Raw genomic sequence first — 24,910 nt, forward strand, 5'->3', positions numbered from 1 at the left:
TGCCTCAGCCTCCCAAAGTGCTGGCATTACAGGTGTGAGCCACTGTGCCCAGCCCTATTTTTATTCTATTCTCTGATAGAAATAAGAGCCACGCATGTGCTCTTATTTCTATCATTTTCTTTCTATATACTACATTCTGATTATAGTTCTCAGATCTCTTTTTATTTGCCTAATTGCTATAGTCCAAGTGAGTCTGATCTGCTATTTATCCTACTTGCTGAGTTTTAAAATTTTTGTGGCCATATAAAAAATTTTCACAAGTTCTCTTTGGTTCTTTTCCAAATCTGTTTTTTTTTTCTGTTGTACTTTTTACATTTTTAAATTTTATATTCCTTCCTTTTTGTCTAGTAAATTTACACTTACTAGTTTTGTGGTCTCTATCATATTATGCATTTCAAGTTCTTGGCAGTCTTATCTGATTTTGCTTTTTTTTCTATTTATTGACATTTGCTGATAATGTGACTATTTCTTCATGGGTTTTGAAGTGGATTGCGAATTCATAGTCAAGAGCCTTTATCTTTGGGAATCTTTTTCATCTAGAGTTGAGAATTTGTATCTTCTCCCTTTTTAATTTATGGTAATTAATGTTTATGTATGTGTGTGTGTGAGTGTGTGTAATAGATGCTTAATGAACACTTGTATTTGTTGATGATATGCAAAACCCATAACAAGACAGTAAATATCCTCATTCCTTTTATTGGAAAGGCACCTCATTTCTCTAAAATGTCCTCTCCAAGATATTTTGCTTATGAGTCTGTATTTTCATTGTTGTTAAGATATGCATTTTTGAGACAAGAGGCTGTAGCTGGCCTTGGAAGAAGAAAAATGAGAACAGGTTCTGGAAAGGGGAAAAGGACCGAACAATCCTTCCATCACAGGAGGGAGAGATAGCACTGAACAGGAAACAGGTGAGTAAACAAGAATATCACCATCCCTGGGTTGAGATAGGGGAGCAAAGATACAAATAGCATGGCTTTCAACCAAAAGGGTTGGAGGGGGTACTTCATGGTATGCATCAGAGGATGGAGACTCAGAGAAAGTGGGTGCAGGTTTATATAACCATGTTTCTGCCTTCATTAATAGTAGCAAAGGCCAATGAAATGACATCATGTGCCAGGCACTGTGCTAAGAGCTTTACCTGGATTCTTCCATTCAATAGTCATAACAACTCACTGAGAAGGCACTGCTATTCTCCCTACTATATAGATGGGGACATTGAAATTCAAGAGGCTAAGAAACCTGACCCACACCCTGCAGCCTGAGAGAGGAGCAGAGCTGAAATTGGAACCCAGCTCCATGGCACTCCAGAGTGGGATCATGCAGCCACTCGAGGGCTGAGCTAGCACTTCCATTGACCCATGGTGCGAAATATTTAATTCATGTGGTTGCTCCTCTGGGGACCCTCTCATGATGTGGGGAGAGTTGCTGTGGATGGGAAAACCCTATTTATAGAAATCACCACTAGCACAAAGCACATGGTATGTGCTTAATAAATATTTACCTAATAAAAACCTAATATTTTTTCTTTTGTAGAATTGAGGAACTGAACCCTGGAGAGTGGAATAGAACGTGTTACCCTGAGACCCTCTCCTCCCCTGCCTCATTCTTGTCTTTAAAGCCCTGCTCAGTCAGCTTAAGAGACCCAGTGTCCTGGACCCTTGCTATGCAAAGAGGCTGGGCTGGGTGGGATTCCCATGAAAAGTGTGACCCACAGGCCACTAAAGGGGATGGGAGGCACTGCCTGGCTGTCTGGAGCTTCTTGTTTGTTTCTGCTGAGTCCTAATATGATTAATTCTGTTCTGGATGATGAGAAGAGAATACACAATGAAGGGGATTCCTTCCTTGCCCCCACCTCCTACACAGAAGTCCAGGCTCCCATCCAGCTGGCACAAAACCTGACATTTGTAAGACAGGACCATCCACGTTAGAGGCACTTCCCAGGACTGTGCTTTGCGTGTACACCCAGCATCTTAAGCACATATTCCCCTGGGAAAGGAGACAGTCCAGAATGTATGTGTGTGTGTGTGCGTGCACGCGTACCTGTGTTGGGGATGGGGAGCTCACTTGTCAGAAATTTGCCACCAAGATCCTTCCTTTAGTGGGAGCATACTTGTTTCTTGCTGTTGGAACTTTGGACCCCCTTTATATTACAGGCATAATCTCTCTGTGCTTTACTAGGGAAGTAAAGTGACCCAGAAGAGGTCGCTGGCTTGGGCAGGTGATGTCCCTTTCTCTGCCTTGTTCCTTGGCTCTCCATATTTCCTTCTTTCTTGCCTCCCTGCCTCCCTTCTTCCTTCTCCACTCCCTCCCTCCCTCCCTCCCTCCCTCCCTCCCTCCCTCCTTCCTTCCTTCCTTCTCACTTTTTTTTCCTTATTTTCTTCCTTCTCTTTCTCTGCCATCCCACTTCCTCTCTCATGCTCCCTCCTTTGTTTCTGTAAACTTTCCCATCTCTAGACCCACCCACCCCACCACCTTTGCTCTTCCCAAAGGTGCAGTATGGCACCTGCACCTGTCATTTTCCCTCACCCTTGCCAGCCTCCTGGGGTCTCCAAAGGTCCTGCTTGCCTGCAGCCCCAGGTTGACTGCACAGAGCTTCTTCCCAGCTTCTGTCTTGGCCTCAGGCTGTGTCTGAGACTGAGGAGCTGTGAGGTGCACCTGCTGAGTTTAAGCCTCCTGCTGGGGACATCTCCTAGGCTAACAGGGTGCAAAGGCCCAGATGACATGGGGCAAACTCTCTGCATGGCCCCCATCAGTCAGGGACTTCTGAGGCTCTCTGTGCTGACTCACAGTCATGGGCTTACCTGGCACTGGGGCTCCCAACGGGGGAAAGAGCCCTGTGAGCCTCAGAGGCCCCGATTAGCATTTGAAAGAAAGGTCAGGAAGAAAGGATTTCCTAGGCCTGCTGGGAGAAGAAAGGAGGATAGTGAGGAAACTTACCCCCTGCCTGGCTCCCAACAGGCTCATCTGCTGACCAGGTGGCCTTTGAGAGTACAAAAAGAGCACCAGATAAGGGTTCTAACCGCAGCTCAGTCACTGGGGAGCAAAGAGACTATGGTTAGGTTATTAAACACCTCTAGGCTGCACTTTTCTCACTACAAAGAGAAAGACAAAGTCTGTAAAGTGCTTTTCCTTCTAGAATTATGAGGGCCCAGGTGGCAGTGGGGTCAGAGGCCTGGGGGACCCCTGAGAACACTATGCACTGACTTGGAGGACAGGCTTTGGAACAAATGCCAGCTCTGTGTGTGACTTTGGACAAGGTGCTTACTTAACTTACTTGAGTCTCAATTTTCACATCTGTATAGGGGGGTGATACTTTATGGAATGGGTTTTTTTTTGAGACAGTCTTGCTCTTTTGCCCAGGCTGGAGTGCAGTGGCATGATCTTGGCTCACAGCAACCTCCATCTCCCAGGTTCAAGCAATTCTCCTGCCTCAGCCTCTTGAGTAGCTGGGATTACAGGCACCCTCACCACACCCAGCTAATTTCTGTAGTTTTTTAGTAGAGATGGGGTTTCACCATGTTGGCCAGGCTGGTCATGAACTCCTGACCTCAGGTGATCGACCCACCTTGGCCTCCCAAAGTGCTGGGATTACAGGTGTGAGCCACTGTGCCCAGCCTCATTAAGAATTAAAATAAGTAGGAAAGCAGTGCTTCCCACAGGCAGGCTGCTTGACCCCAGGCAGTACAAAGGATGATTTGAGCTTATACTCTGTTCCAGTTCTCTCTCTAACCTGATTGCCACGGAGACGGTTGGTGTGCCTGGAACATCTCTACAGCACTTACCAATTTCTCCTTTTAGCAAAGGGAGTTTAGGTTTCAGTTGGAGGACTTTCACCTGACAACAGCAAGCTCTGAGTTTACAGCATCGTTTGCATTTATTATGTTTACATTTATACTTGCCTTCTACTTATTTTTAAGATATTTATATTTTGATTTGTTATTTTATTTTATTTATTATTACAGTAGCCTCTCCCCCACTTATCTGAGGTTTTGCCTTCTGCAGTTTCAGTTACCTGTGGTCAACCACAGTCCAAAAATATTCAATGGAAAGTTCCAGAAATAAACAATTTGTAAGTTTTAAACTGCTGTAACTCTGAGTGTGATGAAATCTCTCGCCAGCTTCTCTGTCCTGCCTGGGACATAAATCATTCCTTTGTCCAGTGTATGCAGCGCCCACTACCTGCCTGTTAGTCCCTTAGTAGTGTTCTCTGTTGTCGGGCAGAAAAACTAGTATATACTCTGTGTAGAGTTCGGTGCCATCTGCAGTTTAAGGCATCCACGGGGGTTCTTGGAACATATGCCATGCAGATAAGGGAGAAACTATTTATTTACCTGCTATTTGTAGTGATGCTGGTTTTCCATGAAGATGGTGGTATAGAATTTCCTTTTGAAAGAAATTTAGGTAAATAAAGGTAGTCTATTGAAGACAAAGATTTGCAAGTAATTGAAAAGGCGGTGTGACGATATGGCCAAGATTGTGGATGTGGTCTAAGAATTAGGGAAATGTGTGCATTGCATTTTGGGACATGTAAAGTATCCACTATGGTCTCTGGCCTCAACTATTATTCCCCTAGAAGGAAGGGCATGTCCTGCCTACATGCTTCTTCTCTGCCTACCACCTCAGCTCCCAGGCAATACTGATTTCATCAGTCTTCATGGAAGACCCAGGGAAGAGAGAGCAGCATGAGCCCTCTCATGCATTCTGTTTAGCCTGTAGATTGGTTCTGACTCAAATATCCCCTACTGACAATGGAACGCCATTCCAATGGGCCACCACATGATGAACCATTGAATTTAATGAAAAGTCATTTCAATGAGCTACCAGATAATGAACCATTGAATTTCTACACTAATGATAAACGGGCTGGAATCCCCTTATGGGCCATTGTACTTTAAATAGAATATGTATTACCTTCTGGAATAAAAGCCACTTATGCAAACCAACCAATCTATCTCAGTAGAGTGTCACCAAGACAGATCTTGATAGAAGAGCCAAGAGCAAGTCAAATGAAAAGCTCTAAGCCCATGACCATATATCACCCAGGGAGTTCCCAGGGCTGCTAGAGCAGTTTGTGGGTTGCTTTGTTCAACTTACAGCTTTCAGTTTTGTTATTAGGAGAGAAGAACAAGATGAGATTGATAGATAACCAAAAGGATGCTTTTGCACGCCTTCAATTCAGGGTAGCATCTTGCAGAAAATGCATTTAGCACAGTGTCCTGGTGGTCACAGAGGCTTTTTTTCTGAAGGGAGGTCTGAGCCACTTGCTGGGCATTGTCTGCCTCTCACAGTCTCCCTGTGCCAGCTGCATAGTGCTGTAGGGAAGCCATCTTTCTGGAAGCATCTAAAGTTTATGCTTAAATAAGCCCATGTCAGGGGTCCTCAGGGAAAAAGAGCTGGCAAGGCACTCTGTGGATGCTACCAAATTGTAGTGACTGCAGTGCGCAGAGAAACCGGAGGTCATTTCTCTTTCTGTTTGGACTTCTAGAATGGTCAGGCAGATGGCAGGGTCTCTCCCACCTTCAACTCTCTTTCAGGATTAGTCAGGCAGCCATGCAAAGTCCACTGTGGAATTTCCCTAGTGGGAGATTCAAGGACTCAGGTCGTAGCCAAAGGTGAGGATCTACCTCCTCTTCCTGGCTCCAGGCAGCATTCCTAGAATGGGGTCTCTTACATTCTGGAACTCTTACAGCATTCTGCTGAAACATGGCAAGTGCCTTCTGCTGGGACCTTTCCTGAACTTCCCTCTAGGACCCAGAAACCAGTTTATTGGTCTGTACTTATGGCTTATCTTTTTGCAGGACACTGCCAGATTGAGTTTTTGTTCTGGAAGGACCCCTTCACTGTTTCATTATCTACCCCCAAAGCCATGAAAGTACCAGAGATTGCCAGCTGAATATATCACACCCCAGCTCCTGATACACTTGCAAGGCCCTGGAAGATATGAGGTTCCTCTTTAAGTGCAAAGGCCATTAAGCTCCAGATGATCCTTAGTGAGGGATACTGCCCTCTCAATATTCAAGAGTCACCCTTTTATAGGGGACCTCTAGATTGACCATCAGTGGGACAGAGGTAAAGTCTTGCTCCTGTCTCCCTCAGACCTGGCTAGACACTGCTTTCACCAACTCATGGAGCCAAGTCAGCTCTGACAGCTAGCGAGAGGCCAAGACCCACAGAACCACCACCGCCCCTCTGTCAGCAGGAAGAAGTTGCAGAAGACTGACATTCATCCATTTTCCCCCAAAGATTTAGAATCTTGGACTCTTAGTGGGGAAGGTGTTACAGTAGGTAGCCAGTCAGGTATGAGCAAGGCTGGAGAGGGCTCTCCACACACATCAGGAGTGTTGGGTGATCATCAGGTGATGGTCAGGGGGTTAACTATTTTCTCCAAACACACTGGATTTGATGTGTTACAAAAGAAAAGAGTTACTTCGTTGGTACCATGTCCTGGCTCAAAGCTTCTTCATCACAATTAGCTGATCTGAGGCCAGTGATCTGGGGCAGGGCTGGGAAATATCCCATGGCTAGACTGTCTGTCACAGGTGTCTCTTTCCTACACACACCTGCTATCCCAAGATGCTGGAGACAGGATGGAAGCATATCAGTGGAAATCTTCTGGACATCTTTTTGACAACTAGAAGTCATTTTCACAGTTACAGAATTTATTTTAAAACATATTAAACTTTGGAATCATTTAAATGCCAGGATTATGCCATCTACTGGAATGTTATTCCACTATTATTTTTTAAAATAGTGTTTTCCATGCTATTTAATGGCATAAAGAAAATGCTAACAATTTCATATTAAGGGAAAATAGGATAAAAGACGGTCAGTCTAACCCTAATTTTGCAAAAATACACAGCCAAGAAAAAGGTGTGAGAGAAATATATAAAAATATTAATAATGGCTATTTTGGGTGGTAAGATTCCAAGTGACAAATTCTTTTTTCTTGTCACTGACTTGAAGTGTATATGAAACTTTTATATTCCAAAGATTATAATACATATGAATTATTCTTATCAGCAGAAGTAAATAGAAATATCTATAAAAATACAAGCACCCGAAAGCTTGTTCTCTAAGTCCCACTCTCCACTGTTATAAATTACAAAGAGACAAATCACTTGAGAGGCAACAGACCTTCCTTGTTGCACCAAGTAACCTGACAGTTCTAAGCCTCAGTTTTCCTACCTGTAAAGTGGGAAAATAGCTGTTGCTCCCACTTTTTTTTGAGACAGAATCTTGCTCTGTTGCCAGTTGGAGTGATCTTGACTTACTGCAACCTCCATCTCCCTGGTTCAAACAATTCTCCTGCCTCAGCCTCCCAAGTAGCTGAGATTACAGATGTGCACCATCATGACTCGCTAATTTTTGTATTTTTAGTGGAGATGGGGTTTCCTCATGTTGGCCTGGCTAGTCTCAAACTCCTGACATCAGGTGATTCACCCTCCTTGGCCTCCCAAAGTGCTGGGATTACAGGCGTGAGCCACCGCACCTAGCTGCTACTGCCCTTTTTTACTTCACAAAGAGACTGTAAAGACCAAGGGTGATTAGAAGGGATACTGCTGACTTAAAAAAAAACAGTGGTGATTCAAGGCAGGTCAGGGTTACTGGGGGCAGTAACAGTTGAGGTCTGTCATCAAGTCATGGTAATGATGTGAACTTTGTCAGCTGCCTTTATCCAAAACAGTTTATGTGCTGGTAGAACTGGTAACAGGTTAATTCCTTCTGCTGAAGCTGTAGGGTTTTATTGTTCTTGTTTATCATTTTTTTCCTTATTTATTTTTAAAAACATGGACAAAATGTGTTTATGGTATATATGATGTTTCAAAATACATATACATTGTGGAAGGACTAAATAAACAAATAAATTAACATATGTATTACCTCACATACTTATCATTTATCTGTGCTGAGAAGACTTAAACTCTCTCAGTGGTTCTCAAGTATACAAAACATTGCTATCCACAGTAGTCACCATGTTGCATACTTAGATCTCTTGATCCTCCTAATTGAAACTTTGTATTCTTTGACCAACATCGTCCTGATCCATGCCACCTCCCTAATCCCTGTAGTTTTTTCCAGCAGGGTTTTCCTCTTTGGAATTTTCATATCTTATATTTCAGACCGTTAAACTAAGCCCCTTTTTTGAACATTCATGAAATGATGTCATGGGCCAGGAAAATCCACCAGAGGGCGATATATCATTTAAAGAGTCACCACCTGGCTTCTCCATCGCAAAATCACCAAGATTGATGTCAGAGTATTGGAACTGGGTCCAGCTTGGAGGAAAAGAAAATCCATTGCACAGTAATTGTGAGGCTGGGCCAACTTTTCAGTAAATAACCTTTCTTGTTCTCCTTGGCTTTTATTTTAGTCACTCTGCTTTTTTAGTATGTATGTTTATGCAATTCCTTTTATTTCTTTTAAATCAGGATTGTTTAGATCAGAATACTTAAACTTGAAACCTCTGATTTGCTTTGAGAGCTGCCATAGACACACATGCACATGGTACACAGGTTGCCTTCCTTTCTAGGAAGCTTTTAATTGCATTTAGAAATAAAAATAAGTGGCTCACAGTGTTTTCAGAACAGAGGGTGAAGTTTCTACTTTTGTTGGGGCTTTCAGTTCTTGTGCAACAGATGTCAATTTCCAGCCTGCAGACACTCCCACATTAGGGGAAGATGTGCTGGGCTAATAGTGCTTCTCTACACCTTTCCCATTTCCAAGGCTGTCCAGGGATTGGCAAGACAAGGAGTGGGCATGTTGGGTAGTCAGAGAGCCCATTCAGGCTGGAGGGGCTCTGCTGTGCCCTGGACTCTGGCCATAGCCTGGTTGTGGACATGCTGTGAACAGCATGGCATGGGGGCATGTGCCCATGCAAGTATGAGCTCAGGGGTCAGAAGATGTAGTTAAACTTTGGCTGTCCATTTTTTGAATTATAGTAATGACAGCCAAGATCTGTATGATGTTTTCTTTTTTTTTTTCGAGACACAGTTTCACTCTGTCACCCAGGCTGGAGTGCAGTGGTGCTCACTGCAACCTCCGCCTCCTAGGTTAAAGCGATTCTCATGCCTCAGCCTCCCAAGTAGCTAGGATTACAGGCATGTGATACCATGCCCAGTTAATTTTTGTATTATTAGCAGAGATGGGGTTTTACCCTTTTGGCCAGGCTTGTCTCAAACTCCTGACCTCAGGTTATCAACCTGTCTCAATCCCCCAAAGTGGTGGGATTACAGGCGTGAGCCACCACACCCAGCCTTTTTTTTTCATCCTCACACATAACCCTTAGAGGTAGGCAGGGCAGTTTCTGGTTTTATTTTGATTGTATAAATAAGAAACACATCATATCAAAGATACCTACGTTTCCTTTTAAGTTTGAGATTCCATTTTGTCTGTGCAGAGGCTTTTCCTCGATTGGTAATGCCAGGTGCCAAGTTTTCTGGAAGTGGTGCAAAACTTTGTTAACAATGTGGAAATGGCCAGAGAGAACTGGGCAAAGGTCTGGCAATGTCTGTTTCTGGTGGATGGTGGCACTCTCTCAGTGCCTACCAGCTAGGCCATTCAGGGAGGTGGTGAGAGACTGGGGATTGTAGGAAGGGGGAAAACACTGACTTCAACAATGTTCTCTGATGAATCCTGAGCCGAGATCTTGGATAGTGTAGAAGTTGCTAAGAGCTTCAATCAGCAGAGGCAGGGGTGATGAAGGAAGCAGAAGCAGCAGCCCCCATCTGAGGGGCCTCCCAACACCCTCTCCAAAGATGCTGAGGTGATGAAGGTGATGAAGGAGGAGAAAAAGCTATGGATTCTGCAGCTTGCTAAGAGCTTCAATCAGCAGAGGCAGGGGTGATGAAGGAAGCAGAAGCAGCAGCCCCCATCTGAGGGGCCTCCCAACACCCTCTCCAAAGATGCTGAGGTGATGAAGGTGATGAAGGAGGAGAAAAAGCTATGGATTCTGCAGCTGGGGTTACAGAAGCCAAAGCCATCAGCTGCTTACCAGTAGCTACAGACTAGCATTTCAGGGGAATCCAGGCTGTAGGGGATGTCTGAAAAGGCCCTACATCTTCTGTTTTGCAAAATTTCAATTGTTTGGGTAAGGGAATCCATTCTGGAGGTTTCATATCCCACTGAGGAGACAGCCCTATCCTTTGCTACTCTTTGTATGTTCTGAGTGCCTTATTTTTAAATTTCGAATCTTGGCCTTGATTTAAGGAATGTCCTTAACTTTCTTGGCATATGATATGGTACAAAGACAGCAAAGTACAGCCACTGAGAAGGCTAATAAATAAAGGAACCTCAATGCCACAGTCACCTTCTTGTGCATCCCCACAGCACTCCTGGGTCCAGCTCCCTCAGCCCTAGGGCCTCTGCATGCTTGGGACTGGTGTGGCAGGGATGCATTTAGAGTGGCTGAACACAGAGGCCAAGGTTGGAGGTACTATGGGACGGTACAGAGAGGAGGCTCACACAATTCCATTTTCTGGAGAACACTCTCTGCAGCTCCCTCCTACATATACTGCTTTTTGAGAACTAAGTACTCAAGAACTCTTACCTCATTCCATTTTCTCCTTCGACTTGTGCCTTGACTCTTAGTGGAAGTGTACCCTAAACCCAATGAATGCATTCTGAATCAAGCAAGAGGGAGGCTTCAAACATTGTCTTCAGCCTCTTTGCCAAGCTCAGCCTCCCTTGCCGCTCTTCCTTCCAGAGACCTCCAAGGACAAGGGCAGAGCTGATCAGACTCCGAGGAGACAGCTGCAGGTGTAAAGCTAAGGATGCTAACTTGGGCCTTTTCCACGGGAAGAGCTGAAAGGAACCTGAGAATTCCAGTTAGGCCTAAACTAAAGAGCTGGAAACTTTGGGGAAACCACTGCAGCAATGAGGGGAGAGCGTGATCATCTTCAATTTAATCAGCGCTGGGAAAACTTGTGGTCCAGCTGGTAGCACGAGGAGGGACAGTGTCCAGGGGGTGCAAAATTTCTGCAAGTGTCGGAAGGGGGATTCCCCGGGTGGTGTACTGAGAGAGGCTAAGGAACAAACACGGACTTCTTCATCTTAAGTGGGAAAAGGGAAGACCCTAAATAGGGAGCAGTGAGCTGGAATGAAGCCTGAAGTCCCCCTTCCCCCATCTGTCCTCCTCACATGATGGATGAAGTCCGGGACTATACAAGAGGAAAGCAACCCTTTAGGGAACTCTGTTGTCTATCCGGCCTGCACGACCCCAGCCAGCTCGCCCTGATGATCTCTGCCTACTCTCTATTGGGCAGCCTTTGTCGCTAATAAAGGAAAAGGAGAAAACCACCTGCTGCTGTCAGAGGCCACAGACCACCCGCCGGCCTCCCTGACCCTGCCCTCCAACCACACGCGGGACACTGGGCACATAGGAAGCAGGGAGAAGAGCGAAGTAGGGGTGGGTAGCTGTGTGTATCCTGGCGTAGGGTCCTCCTCACTCCCGAAGCCCGAAAGTTCTGGGGCGCTCAGCCTGTGGAATCTAGTTGACATATGGCCACTCCTTCCCTCCCCTCTGGGGCTCTTTGGGAAAAAACGGCCTGCCCAGGGCGCCCCGCCATCCTCCTGGGGTACCCCACCGCGCTCGGTTGGGGGCGCAGCACTTTGGAGAGAGGCGTCTGGCCCTGCACCTGGGCTGGGGGCGCTCTACCTTGCGCCCTGGGAGTCTGGGGAGCCTGTCAGGCAGCTGCGGTGGGGCCCTGCCCGCCCGTGCCCAGTCCGGAGCCCAGGCGAACTAGCGCGGCGAGCCTCTTCCCCTCCCGCCTCGGGCGTCCAGAGCCCGCGCCCGCTCCAGTTGCTGCAGCTGCAGCTGCTGGCGGCTGAGGGGAGCGCGGGGCGCGCGCCGAAGAGGCTCTGGCGGCAAGGACGGGGACGAGGAGGAGTCGGAGGCGGCGAGGAGGAAGAGCGAGCCGAGGCCGAGGACGCTTGCCAGCGTGGCGACAGGACTCGGGGGTCCCGGGAGCATGGGCTAGCAGGCGGCCACGGCCCGGCGGCCGGACGCGGTGAACCTGCCGCGGCCGGGCGCGCACTGGGGCGGCAAGCCAGAGCCGAGAGCAGCCCGGGGGAGGAGGGCTGGGGTGGGGGCGCCCGGGCTGAGGGGGCCGATTATCCATTATTAACGAGTTGCCGCCTAATAAGCCTAGAGCGGCTCGTTAGCCTTGCGGGAGGCGCGCGGGGAAGGGGGGTCCCCGGCCGGAGCGCAGCGCACACCAGTGGCGCACAGCAGGCGGCGCGGCGCCGAGGACACCCGGGCCCGCGCGAGGAGCCAGGGCGGGCCCGGGGGCGGCGCAGACCCCGGGCGCGGGCGGCCCGCGGCGCCCCCTGGCTCTCGGCGCTCGGGGCCAGCGCAACCCGGGGCTAGCGGGGCGCGGGCCGGGGAGGGGGAGCTGCCCGCGCGCTCCATCCCCCTCCCCCCCGGGCGGGCCGGCGGCCGGGGGGAGGGCGGGCGGCGGCGGCTCGCTGTATATATCTCGGCGCACCCCGCCAGGTCGCGCACAGCGCCCCGAGCCCAGGCGCCTCCCCGCCCCCCTCCCGCGCTCCGCGGCGGCAGCGGCGGCAGCAGTAGCAGCAATATGGCTGTTGATGGGTGTTCGGGGTGGCGCTGGCGGCGGGAGGAGCTCCCCCGAGCCCCTGCGCCGGCTGCCCGTTGCTAGCTATGGCAAATGGTGGCGGCGGCGGCGGCGGCAACAGCGGCGGCGGCGGCGGCGGCGGAGGCAGCAGTCTTAGAATGAGTAGCAATATCCACGCGAACCATCTCAGCCTAGACGCGTCCTCCTCCTCCTCTTCCTCTTCTTCTTCCTCCTCCTCTTCCTCCTCGTCCTCGGTCCACGAGCCCAAGATGGATGCGCTCATCATCCCGGTGACCATGGAGGTGCCGTGCGACAGCCGGGGCCAACGCATGTGGTGGGCTTTCCTAGCCTCCTCCATGGTGACTTTCTTCGGGGGCCTTTTCATCATCTTGCTCTGGCGGACGCTCAAGTACCTGTGGACCGTGTGCTGCCACTGCGGGGGCAAGACGAAGGTAACGCGCGCCCCGGGCGCCCGCCCTCTGCGCCAGCTCCGCCGTTTCTCGGCTTCCCCTGCAGCCCACCTCCTCGCTCGGTGCCGCGCCGTGCCTCCCTTCATCCCGCCTGCCTTCCCCCGGCCGCCTTCCCTTTCCTCCGCTCTCCCGGTGCTCTCGGATCCGGGCAGCGGGCGGCGCGCCGAGGGTGAGGAGTTGCCCCCAGCCAGTGCGCTCCCGGACGCGGATGCCCAATCCTGTCTTCTTGTTTATTGTAGGGTTGTTGGCTGCGGCTGGGGCAGGGGTGGGGGACCCTCGGGCTCGGGTGCCGTGGTGCGGGGTGGGGAGAGCCAACCCCGCTTGGACGGAGGAAGCTGGGGGCCGCTGGGTGCGTGTTCTGCACCGCTCACCTGTCGGGTCACGGCTCCTGTCGGTGGGCGAGAGGGAGCACATCCGCCCATACTTTAGGAACCTGTTGGGGAAATGAGTTTGTGGGATCAGATAGAAAAGAAAATTCTTTGGGCAGGGGCGAGAATAATTTTGCACAAGGGAATCCCGGGGGAGGAGCATGGCCCGAGGTAGTGGGGGGACTTCGAGGGCGAGAGAAGTTGGGGAGATCCATCCCAGTATTGGGGGCAGCCCATGAGGCTGCCACATTCAGAACGTGTCGAGGTCGCAAATCTGTTGTCACCTCCCACTCCGTCCCTTAGGTGTTCTAGTGGAACATACGCCAAGTTCTTCAGCCTCTGTTCCTTTGCCCCCAGGCCACCCACTTTGGGTCCCCGGAAATGCCCAGCAGCGCGAAGCTGGAGCGGGGGTCCGCCTGAGGCCGCGGTTTTACGCGGAGTTTCTTCCCTGGCGCTCGAGGTGGCTAGATGTCGTCGGCTTTAGCTATTCCTGGCGCCGACGCCCACCAGCATACGCGACACCTTCGATGTATGGTTGCTAGGCTCACTGCCTGGTCTGTACTCGTGTCCCTAGAGATGTCCTCCCTTCCCCGTAGCCGCTGGCTGGAATGGGGGACCCGATGGTGTTTGATAGAAAATTGCAGAATAAAGAAGAACGAACTGGAAAAAAGAGAGTGACCCAGCTGCCTTCTTTCTGAGGAATTCCCATCCGATGGGACTTCACAGCACTAACCGTTTTGGAGGGAAGGGATATCCAGGTGAATAGTGCAAGGTGGATGCACATCGCAGTCCCCACATGTTCACATCTTTTCTACTAAGGTTAATCTGAGGACCCCCTCAAACTTCCATAGGGCACAGCAACTTGTAGAAGCCTCCTTGGGGGCTGAGAGAAGTAGGGAAGTCAGGGGCTATGGGTGAAGGCTGGCTATGAAAACACCAGGGGGAACCGAGGCTCTCTCTCCTGATCGTTAATTATACATCCTATTGGGTGCTGGAGCTCAGCTGTGTTTTGTGGCAGCACATTTGTGTTTTGGAAAATACCGGTGTATTGGAACAAAGGGAGAAATATGAAAACCATCATTCTTATCCTCATTCTCTGGCTTCTCGGAGGCCTGCAGGTGTTGGCCAGAGAGCTTTCTTTGGAATTACCTTCTCAGCTGTAGAAATTCCTTTTTATTTGTTAACTAGGAAAACCTGCCACTTTCCAGAGACACCCACAGGTTAAGCAAAGCCCTATACACCAGATCCCTGCCTAACCCTCCTGCTGGATCCTTGAGACAGTTTCTTTCTGGAGCTTTCAAATTCCCACATTCCCTCTCTCCATCCCTCTCTTCCACCTCCCCCAACAGTCTCAGGAATTTTGTTCCCCGGTGGACTGAGGTTCAGCAACTGTCTTTAGGGGAAAGATCTGAAATGTTCCCTAGATGGAGTGATCTGGGTGAACTTTTTAACAGCTTGCTTTTTTTCAGGCAGTGGGCAATTTTGATCACAATGAAAACTTTTTCAATTATTCAAAATAACTCATGGTGTTTTTGTGATCCTGGAGTCTTAAACACAGCTTCCAAGATCTTTTTACGCTAGTGGGTACAGAAATGCGATTGCAGTGCCTGTAATGAAATGCTAATCCCATCACACACACAAAGGATCTCCTAAATGATGAGCAAGCATAACTTCTGTCAGTTTACTCAAGGAAATAGGTTTTTGGCAATGATTAGAAAAAACAATCCGTAAATATTTGGCTATATTTTGTAGCTCCAAGACCCTCTGAGTGGACATAACTGGAACTTAGTTGCTATAAGAAATTTGCCAGCGATGAGAGGTGATGGTGGTTGGTTCAGAAGATGTGAGGCCAGTTTCGAATGAGTACCGGTTCCTTTTGATACCATGAGTCCGTTTTAAAGCATGCCCAGAATCTCTTGATAACTGCCCCTAGATTTGCTCACTTAAAGCATAGGTAGCCAGCTCATTCTAAGCAATAATGGTAAGTCAGGCATTTTAAAAGCTTCTCTTTCTACCCTTGAGGTTTGTGTTTTTATTGCAATTGTATTTTTTTCATTCTTTTTGCTTTCCAAGTATTTGGTAGTTTTCTCAAGACTTGATGCACATGCATGTATTTGGCTTAAGTTTAGAATAATAACTTTTGTGCTAGATTTCTCAAGAAAAACATAGGCTGCTTTTCTAGAAAATTCTACCAGCCCTCAGATGGGTTCACCCTCACCCTCCTTCAGCCCCAAGATGGTTTGATCAAAAGCTGGAGTCCAGAGGAAAGGAGGCCTTTTGTAGCATCCAAAGTTCTGTGGGAGATAAAATTCAGCAAGGAACTCCGATTTCATGAGCGTTTGGTCTCTGGAATTGCACCAACCTTTTTCATCAAAGGAACCCAAGACTGTGAACGTGCATAGTGGGACATCTCTTCCTTGGTACCTTTGGCCTCTGAATCTCAAATAGGGAATGACTTTATTCTTTTGAAAAGAGTAGCATGTGCACTTTTTCAGAAGTGAAGAAGAAAACATGACAATTTCCTTCTGTTGGGAACTTGGTCACAGTCATTCCAGTGTTCTTTGCTGTAATTTTTTGCATTATTGTTTTTTGGCTTGTTGGATTTTATCAGAGCTCTCTATTCACTTGGCTGTGACATTGTAAAGTTCGATCCTGTCGTAGACTATATTGAATAGGGAGTTTCTCTGGTAACCTGAATAAAACCATGACTTTGAAGAAGTTATTTAACCTCTCTGGTGTCTCTCTTTCCTTGTATATAAAATGTGGGAATTGAATTCTGTGAGTTCTAATGTCCCTTCCTGCTCTGTGATTTGATATAGGAGAGGGAGAGGAGTTGAGGAATGAGGGTTAAAGTTTCTAGCTCAGAATGTGTTTTGCAATTCCCCAGCAATTCCTCTAGGAATTCAGTCTCGGAACAGTTATGTATCTTTATTTCTACCTTCTGCTCATCTTCCATCATATGGTCCACTTCTCATTAAATATCTGGGGAAACCAAGGCCAACTTCCTGATGGAGCTGTGGTTTGCTGAAGGGCCTGAGTGTGGCTGGGAATAGAGTTATTTCTATTCTCAATTTGAGCTGTTGTCCTTGTAGAAGCCTGGGCTTGATCAAAGATGGTCTGTGTGTAATGAATTATCGAGATGTTGTCTCCATGGCTCTGCCTGAGAAAACAACACGTTTTCTCTGTCAGGCTCGTGACTAATATAAATATCAGATCCCATTACAGCTTGGTAATTACCCAGGGTCTGGCCTGATGCATTCAATCAGGGCTGGAGCTTCAGTGCCATGGAGCTCTTGATTCCAGATTGGCCCTGGTGCCTCATCTCATCCTGTCCTGGGGATCAGTTGCACCGGATGACCTTCAGATACTCCTTTTTGAGCAGATCACTTGGGGTGACCTAGGAGGAGTTCTTGGGTCCCAGTCACAGGGGAGCTCCCGCTGACCTGCCCTTGTCCAGAGAGCTTGTGCTTCTCATTCCTGGCTCTCTCTCTCTCTTTTTGAGACGGAGTCTTGCTCTGTCACTCAGGCTGGAGTGCAGTGGCGTGTTCTCAGCTCACTGAAGCCTCTGTCTCATGGGTTCAAGCAATTCTCCTGCTTCAGCCTCCTGAGTAGCTGCGACTACAGGTGCATGCCTCCATGTCGGCTAATTTTTGTATTTTTAGTAGAGATGGGGTTTCACCATGTCAGCCAGGATGGTTTTGATCTGACCTCATGATCTACCAGCCTTGGCCTCCCAAAGTGCTGGGATTGCAGGTGTGAGCCACCATGCCTGGCCCCTGGCTATCTTTATGGGAAGGCATACTTTAGTACAGACTCTGTAATCAGACAAACCCAAGTTCAAATCGTGGATTTCACATTTATTAGAGGGCATCTTGAACTGCCAACCAGGTTGAGCTTTGATTTCTTCCCCTATACCAAGAGCATACTGTTGCTTACTTTGTAGGGTTCTTATAGGGAGTGGAAATAATGGGCATATAGCACCCTGCAAACACCAGGCACTTAGCAGGCTTCTTGTAATGGTAGGTATCACAGCTTCACGAATTGCTGAGTTTATTTTCCCTTCGATTCATTGAACTTATAGCCCCTGAAGGGTGCAGACTATAACAAATAAATTTTTTGAGCCAAAAGGAGCCTTTATATCCTGGAGTGTACTGTCATAGGTCAAACAACCAGTTAGAATCAGACTGAGACTTGGGCTTATGGCTCTTGGCTATTGTGAGGCTGGAAGGTTGGGGTGGGGTGGCAGAGGTAGGCTCCATAGATGGGGGCCTGGCAGGATGGTTACTGTTTTGATGGTGGGGGTATCAGTGGATGAACATTGAGTGTGGGGGACCAGGAACTGCAGGGCTGGCAGAAGGGAAACACTGTGGTGTTTGGTGGGCAGGTGTGGTTGTCCAGCATTGTACCCTTGAGGAGGGACAAATTCCATCTGTGTTATCCCAAGTCCAGAATTCACAGACCTGTCCTCCAAGTGATGTCACAGTCTCTTGGCCAGGGCACTCACTGACTACCCAGACCAGCTTTTCCAAGACATCCCCTAGGCCAGTGTTTCCCAAAGTGTGCTCTGTGGCACACTTGCCTGAAATTACCTTGTAAAAAAAATCAGCAGGTGTGGTGTGGCTGAGCTTCCCCCTTAGAGGGTCACATCACAGGCTTGGAGGCATCCTGCTGGTAAAGAAATTGGTTAAAATGCCTTCCGATGTGCTACCTGTGAGCAGTCTTGCTTGGTGTCAAGTCTGCTGTGTAATGCCCAAGGTCAGCCTGTGATCTTGGGCAAAGATGTCACTGTTTTGTGCCTCAGTTTCCTCATCTGCAAATTGAGGGCTGTAACAGAGCACAGCCTCATGGCGTGGGTTTTTTTCACCAGCCTCACTTTATAGCATTTCCTAGGCGGTCACTGGGGACCTATGGCCTCCCTTTGGAAGTTTTGGGCTAGTCCTGCTTCCAGGTGCCCTGGAGACTTGACCAAAACATACATCAGGAGGAAAGGAAGAGCTGCCTGCCCCCTGCCATTTGGCCTGGGGGACAAAGGATTCTAAAGGCAAGGCCAAATGGGCCTTCTCTTTGCCTTGCGGCTATTTTGTTCCCTGGATGGGGACATTCATCGGGTGGCTGCTAGCCAGGATTAAGTGCTTGCTTCGGGGCTTGCCCTCTCATCAGGGCATGAGAGGCCTGGTGCAGAAACAGTCACATTGGCATTAGATTGCAATGCCAAGATCTCCTTCCCAAAGTGGGTGGCCCGGCTCGCACCGGCAATGACCGTGCTAATCTGTGAATCACAGCAGCCAACACCACCTTCCCCAGCTGAAGATCCCTTGGAGGGTCGCCTCTGTGGTTCTGGTGAAAGGGCTGTTTGTGCTGTGATGCCAGGCCCTGGGCCCTGTGGGGAACACTGGGTCCCTTTGAGACATTCCTGGGGGTCACGCAAGGCCAAGCCTTTCTGTGCACAGTGAGGGAGTAGACCAAAGGTGTCTCTTTTGGAACTGTGTCTCTGGTGGGTGGGACCACCTGGGCTAGGCACCTAGAAAAGGAAAGTCAGAGATTCCACCCTCAGGGGCAGGGCTGTCCTAGCATGGTGGACAGTAGGCCAGGGGAATGTTCAGTGGGAATATCAGATCTCCATCTCCAAGAGTTGCAGAGTGTGTCCAGGTCTGGGCTTCTCAAACTTTTTTTTTAGACAGGGTCTCACTCTGTTGCCCAGGCTGGCTGGAATGCAGTGGCATGATCACTACTCACTGCAGCTTCAACCTTCCAGGCTCAAGTGATCCTCCTGCCTCAGCCCCCCAAGTAGCTGAAACTATGGGTGTGTGCCACCATGCCTGGCTAGTTTTTTTTAATAGAGATGGGGCCTCCCTATGTTGCCCAAGCTGGTCTTGAACTCCTGGGTTCAAGTGATTTTCCCATCTTGGGCTCCCAAAGTGTTGGGATTACAGGTGCGAGCCACTGTTCTGGCCAACTCAAACTTTAATATGCTCAGGAATCACCGGGAGCTGTTAAAATGCAGGTTCCGATTCAGAAGGTCCAGTGTGGGGCCGGAGATTCTGCTGATCTGGCGAGACATGGGCGGTACTGATGCTGTGCAGACCACATTTGAGTAGCAAGGATCTGGTCCATCCCTCAGACTCCAGGCAGTCTATCCCTCAAGACAGGCTTATTTTTAAATACGGAAATTCCCAGCTCTTCAAGGGGGAGGGGATGAGAAGCAGAAGGTTTGCTGTGCCAGCCCGTTGGGTGGAGAAAACTGCCTTCAGGACCGGGTAGCTGTGGTTCAGGCTGGGCTCTTGTTTGCTAAAGCTGATGGTCCAGGTGCCTGCTCCTAAGGAAACCATCAGTGCTGTGGATTTAGGGTTGGGTTGTGGCGGCCAGAGCAGTGTTTACAGGGTGTGGTCTGCATGTCGCCCACCAAAGTGTGGGCTCTCCCTCATGCCAGTTGGTCATTCTGCAAGGGGTGTGGCTTCCTGAAGTCCAGGAGGCCAACCCAGCCAAACCACCTCCTTGCAAAATGAAAGGCTGCTGGTGTCGCCAGGGCTGCACTGTGGTGATGCTCCAGGCCAGCGAGGGGCCCCTCCCTCTGGAGTGTTTGAAATCAGTGGACATCAAGACTGCCAGCCTGATTTTCTGTAGGGGCCTGGGTGTGCCTTCCCAAATGGAGATTTCAACTTCAAAGGATAGGCTGGAGAGCTGCCCGTGGAGTGACTGGGGGACACGCGTGGCACCGTGCTGTGCGGCCCTTCAATGCACTTCTTAAGAATTCCAGCAGATGAAAGTGAAAGTAGCTGCTTTTCTCACATACCGGGGTTTTTCACAGCTCACGCTGTCAGGGACTTTTTCCATAAGATGTACTTTTTATGTTGTTTCATTGTCAGAGGGGAGAACCACGAGTGTCTGCAGCAGGCCGAATGAAGGACTTGGCGTCATGGCCTGCACACAGTAGGCCTTCAAAGAAGTCTTTTGGTTATTATTATTGCGGTTGTTTTTGCTTTTGTTGCATATTTAAGTGCATACGATGTGCCAGAAACCAAACTAGGTGCTGGGGAAAAAATAATTAAGATCCAGTTCTGACTCCCTTCTTGTTAAGACTTTTATTAGCACTTGACAGGCTGAGCAGGGGAAAGAACAGTTCTCTTCTCATGGAATATGAACATCTGATATCTGAATTGCCTGCAAACTCCTTGAGGGCAGGAACTGAGTCATACAAATGTAAACACGCATAGATACTGGAAGGCTGTTTCCAACATCTTTTCCAGTTAGCTGGGGGCTGAACGAGAATGCAGTAGGGGGACAATTATATTTTGGTGCTTTTTTTGGGTAATTTGTTAGATGCTATGGAGAAACTCCTGATGAAAGGGGTGGGCTTGGTTTGTTGACAACATGGTGCTTGAGTCATTCGTGGATTTTAATTATTCACGCCATCCTGGTCTCTCTTGATCAGCAACTAAGAAGGATTTAGCTCATAAGAGCAGTTGTTTGTGAGGTAGATGAGTCAGGCAGGGGAGGGAAGGGCAGTTCAAAAGAATGGCTGCCTTAAGTTGGAACTTGCTTTGTTTTTGACATTATTTGGTGATTGTCTTGGGACATTATGTCTAATTGCCAATTTGGAAATGTAATTGGCACTCTAGGCCCAGAATGGATATGCTTAACGTTGTCAAGCCGAGCCTTGGAATCATCTCCCTATAAGATCTCGTTACCTGTATGACTAATGTTTCTTTATGTGGCCAAAATCAAAATTATTTAACACATCTCATTTATTTTCTATTCTTTATGCTGTTTCACTGGGCTCTCTACCAGATTTTCTTGGGGACTCAGATCCGGTGACTCTGGGCATTTCAAGATGAATTCATGGGAAAGCCTGAGTTTCAGCCTTCTCCCCTCCTCCTCTCTCTCCATCCTTTCTTTTACATCCTTCTTTCTTAGTGGTTCTAATTCCTGAGGGTTTCTGTGGAAACTTGGTGCTGTTTAATTTGGGTTTCTAGCACAATAGGGAGGAATACTTCCATTTGGGGAAGAAGTAATTAAAGTAAACATTATGTCAATATCCCCATTATCAGAGTTGACTTTTATTTGGGGGAAGGATGTTTTTTAAAAAGAAAAATTAGGATTATAGCTTTTTTTTTTTTTGAGGCAGAATCTCACTGTGCTGCCCAGGCTGGCAGACTGGAGTACAGTGGCACGATCTCAGCTCACTGTAACCTCCGCCTCCAGAGTTCTCTTGTCTCACCCTCTCAAGTATCTGGGATTACACGTATGTGCCCCCATGCGTAGCAAATTTTTATATTTTTAATGGTGATGGGGTTTCACCATGTTGGTCAGGCTGGTCTCAAACTCCTGACCTCAAGTGATCTGCCTGCCTCGGCCTCCCAAAATGCTGGGATTACAGGTGTGAGCCACTGCGCCTGGCCGGATTTTAGATTTTTGACTTGAAGTGAAATTAATTTCCATCTGTTAGCTGCTGAAGTCTGGGAGCGTGAAGTCTTTTGCAAAAGAGTTTTTAAGGCAAGATTGTCGGTAATGTTCTTTCCTGGGTCACTTCTAACTGTACTTAACTGTTCAGCCGAAATGGGTCTGCATCTTTGCACATCATTGTAAGCCAAATTATCTACAGGCGGCTGGGCTGCCTGTATGTGGATTTCAAGTTGGGAGTATAAGATGAGTATTTATTTTATTTTCCTGTTCCATGTCTCGTTCTTGTTCCTACATCCCTTTTGGAGACTGGGCATTCCTCTCTGTCTTCATCTTTGGGAGTGAACTGGGGGTGGGGGCTGGGATTGAGAGTGGCCTCTGCAGGTTGGGGACTTCAAGTTTGTAGGTTAGTGGACAACACATAGCGACCTTATTTAACAAGTTCAGAAGCACATGGAACTATAAACTCATTGTTGTAGAAGGACGCTTTGAGGCCTCAGGCCCTATGCGCTTCCTCACCAGTGCTGGAAGTCCACCCTACCAGGGTAAATATGATCTCCTGAGGCCACCGTTCCACTGGGGACACACCCACCTCACCTTGAACTTGGGAAGATCTTTCAGTTTGTACTAGTCCCTATTTGCTTCTGGTCTGTGTCTGGGTCGCTCAGAACAAGCCTTGGTGGATGGTAGATTTCAAATTCTAAATCTAGTCCAGCAAGGGACAGCGCTGGGTGGTGTTTCCATGTCTGCAGTGTTGAGATGCAGAATGACCTTAACCGTAACTCGTGTCTTCTCTGTGAAGGCCACTTTCTTTTCCTCCCTGATGGCTTCCCCAGGTTCCTTCTCTTCCTGAGACAGTGAGGTTTCCCTTTGCCTCTTTGCCCAGAGTTCAGAAAACGACCCATTCTGGTTGTTGTCTCTTGAAGTTTGCCCTCTGAGGTCTTTTCGGTCTTGTCATCATCTGTGGCTGGAGGCTTTTGGCTGTCACTAGGCCATGAAGTCATCTCCTTGTCAATGTCACCTGCCCTGTATCTCCAGGTTTAGCCCCCTTCTCAGTTTCCTGTGGGGCTTATAATTTTGGGGCCCTGACAAAAATCCAGATGTGTAGGATATGGAGCCTTTGTTAGGAAACCTGAGTTGGATTCTGTTTTCTAGATGTCGACTGTTTTTCATTTAGGGAGACAGACAGTGCTCTTGAACCTCTTTTTGCATCACTTGAATACAGCTGCTCCTTAGGACAGGAGGCTGTCTCTTCCCCACCTGCTCATTGGGTCTCCTTTCCTCTGGGACTCCTGTATATCTCTGCTGTTATTTCCCCTCTTTTGCTCAACAGAAAGAAACCAGAAAAGAAAAGAGCAAAACACACAAGGGAAGAAGGTGAGGGAGGGCAGAGGGTAGAGGGAGAGGTTCACACCAAGGGAAAAATAATTTCTCCTCTGAGAGTTAGAGGTTGGATAAATAGCTAATTGGATGGATTTTGGTTTTAGTTCTTTCACCTTTGTCTTAATGAATAAATCACATCAAATGACCTCACCTCCAAGGAGTAAAGCATTATATAAAGACCGGTAGGTAGAATGAGTTCACTTTTGGAAAATTTGAGCTTTTCAAACGAGGCTTTCTTTCTAATGAACTGACAGCATGTGGCCTGTGTGGACCTGTGGTTCACAGGTGAAGAGTTGGAAGGCTTCGTGGGGAATCTTGTTTGTGTGCTTGGTAGCCGAGAGGAGAATTCTAATCCTCTTTGGGAGAAGTTGCCACATTCATGTTGTTTTCTCTTTATGTGATTTTGGAAAGTGGACCCTTTGTGACTCTGGAAGGGGAAAAAGTGGGCCTCCAGTTATTCGAATGGAGAACTCAGAGATAAGGTTCTAATGCTTGGAGGAAAGATTTGGAAGATGAAAGGCCTTACCCAAATGCTAGGGATTTTTATGACCAACATTAGCAGGTAAGAACTTAATATACATTGTTGTTCTCCGACATGCGTCTGGGAGCACTTTCCTCCCAGTGCTTAGAGGAATTATTTTAGCTGCCCATGAATTATGGCTGTTTCTCTCGTGGACTGTGGCAGCTGCAGCAGATGCCGATCAGGTGAGAGATTCTTGAAGAGTATAGGAATGATGTCTCTAGCTGAGCCTACAAGAGGGCTCAACAGTTTGCCTCAGTCTAACAAAATCCAATCAGTTCTTAAGTTCTTTCACAACCCTGTTTTCCCCATAGGATTTACTTTTTAACTTCAGTGTTTTACATTTTGTCTTTAATGCGCTACATGTTCATTGTAGAAAACTTGGGCCATGCAGGGGCATTAAACAAAAAGGACACAGTCAGACCTGTTAGGATGGCTACTGTCAAAAAAAATAGAAAATCACCATTGTTGGTGAGGATGCGGAGAAACTGGAACCCTGGTGCAGTGTTGGTGGGAATGCCAAATGGTGCAGATGCTGAGGAAAGCAGTATGGCAGTTCCATGACAAATTTCCAAAACAAATCAATTGCTGAATTATCACGATCCAGCAATCTCAGTTCTGGTTAGATACCCAAAAAAACGCAAAAACAGGGTCTTAAGGAGATATTTGTGCACCTATGTTCACAGGAGCATTACTCACAATGGCCAAAGGCGGGAGCAACTCAAGGGTTCATTCATGGATGAATAGATTAGCAAATTGTGGTAGGTACATACAGCAGCGTATTATTCAGCTTTAAAAAGGAAGGAAATTCTGACACATGCTACCACATGGATGAATATTGAGGACATCAGGCCAAATGAAATAAGCCAGCCACAAAAGGGTAAGTTCCACTTATAAGAGGTACCTAGAGTTGCCAAACTCAGAAACAGAAAGTGGAATGATAGTTTCCAGGGGCCAGAGGGAGGGAAGTGTTTAATGGGTATAGGGTTTCAGTTTTATAGGATGAAAAATTTCTGGAGATGGATTGCACAACAGTGTGAAATATGCACATTTGTTTTTTCTTCCTTGAGACAGAGTCTCGCTTCTTCACGCAGGCTGGAGAGCAGTGGCCTGATTTTGGCTCACTGCAACCTCTGCCTCCTGGGATCAAGTGATTCTCTGCCTCATCCTCCCCAGCAGCTGGGATTAAAGGTGTCT

General features: G+C 48.0%; 1 protein-coding gene and 1 long non-coding RNA gene across 51 annotated transcripts in view; both read left to right on the forward strand.

Annotated features, from left to right (window-relative positions):
- The window catches only part of LOC118146294 (uncharacterized), a 105,223-nt gene extending 102,929 nt beyond the window's left edge, over positions 1–2,294 (forward strand). The window contains exons 5-6 of the long non-coding RNA XR_013524882.1: positions 777–1,361; positions 1,534–2,294. This is a non-coding gene — a long non-coding RNA (uncharacterized LOC118146294). The remainder of the gene's footprint in view (positions 1–776; positions 1,362–1,533) is intronic.
- Positions 2,295–11,795: 9,501 nt separating this feature from the next.
- Positions 11,796–24,910, forward strand: part of KCNMA1 (potassium calcium-activated channel subfamily M alpha 1) — a 767,226-nt gene continuing 754,111 nt past the window's right edge. For 49 of the 50 annotated variants that reach the window (XR_008475493.2, XM_035266161.3, XM_054242917.2 and 46 more), the window contains exon 1: positions 11,796–13,024. Coding sequence is in view for 49 of the 50 variants with exons in the window: in XM_035266161.3 (XP_035122052.1) it covers positions 12,659–13,024 (366 nt within the window). In the remaining variant the exon portion in view is untranslated. Of the gene's footprint in view, positions 13,025–13,767; positions 16,131–24,910 lie in introns of those variants that run through there. The other variant, XM_078345520.1, reaches the window with a different exon arrangement.

Source organism: Callithrix jacchus, chromosome 12 (genome assembly GCF_049354715.1).
Source record: "Callithrix jacchus isolate 240 chromosome 12, calJac240_pri, whole genome shotgun sequence".
Lineage (NCBI taxonomy): Eukaryota > Metazoa > Chordata > Mammalia > Primates > Cebidae > Callithrix > Callithrix jacchus.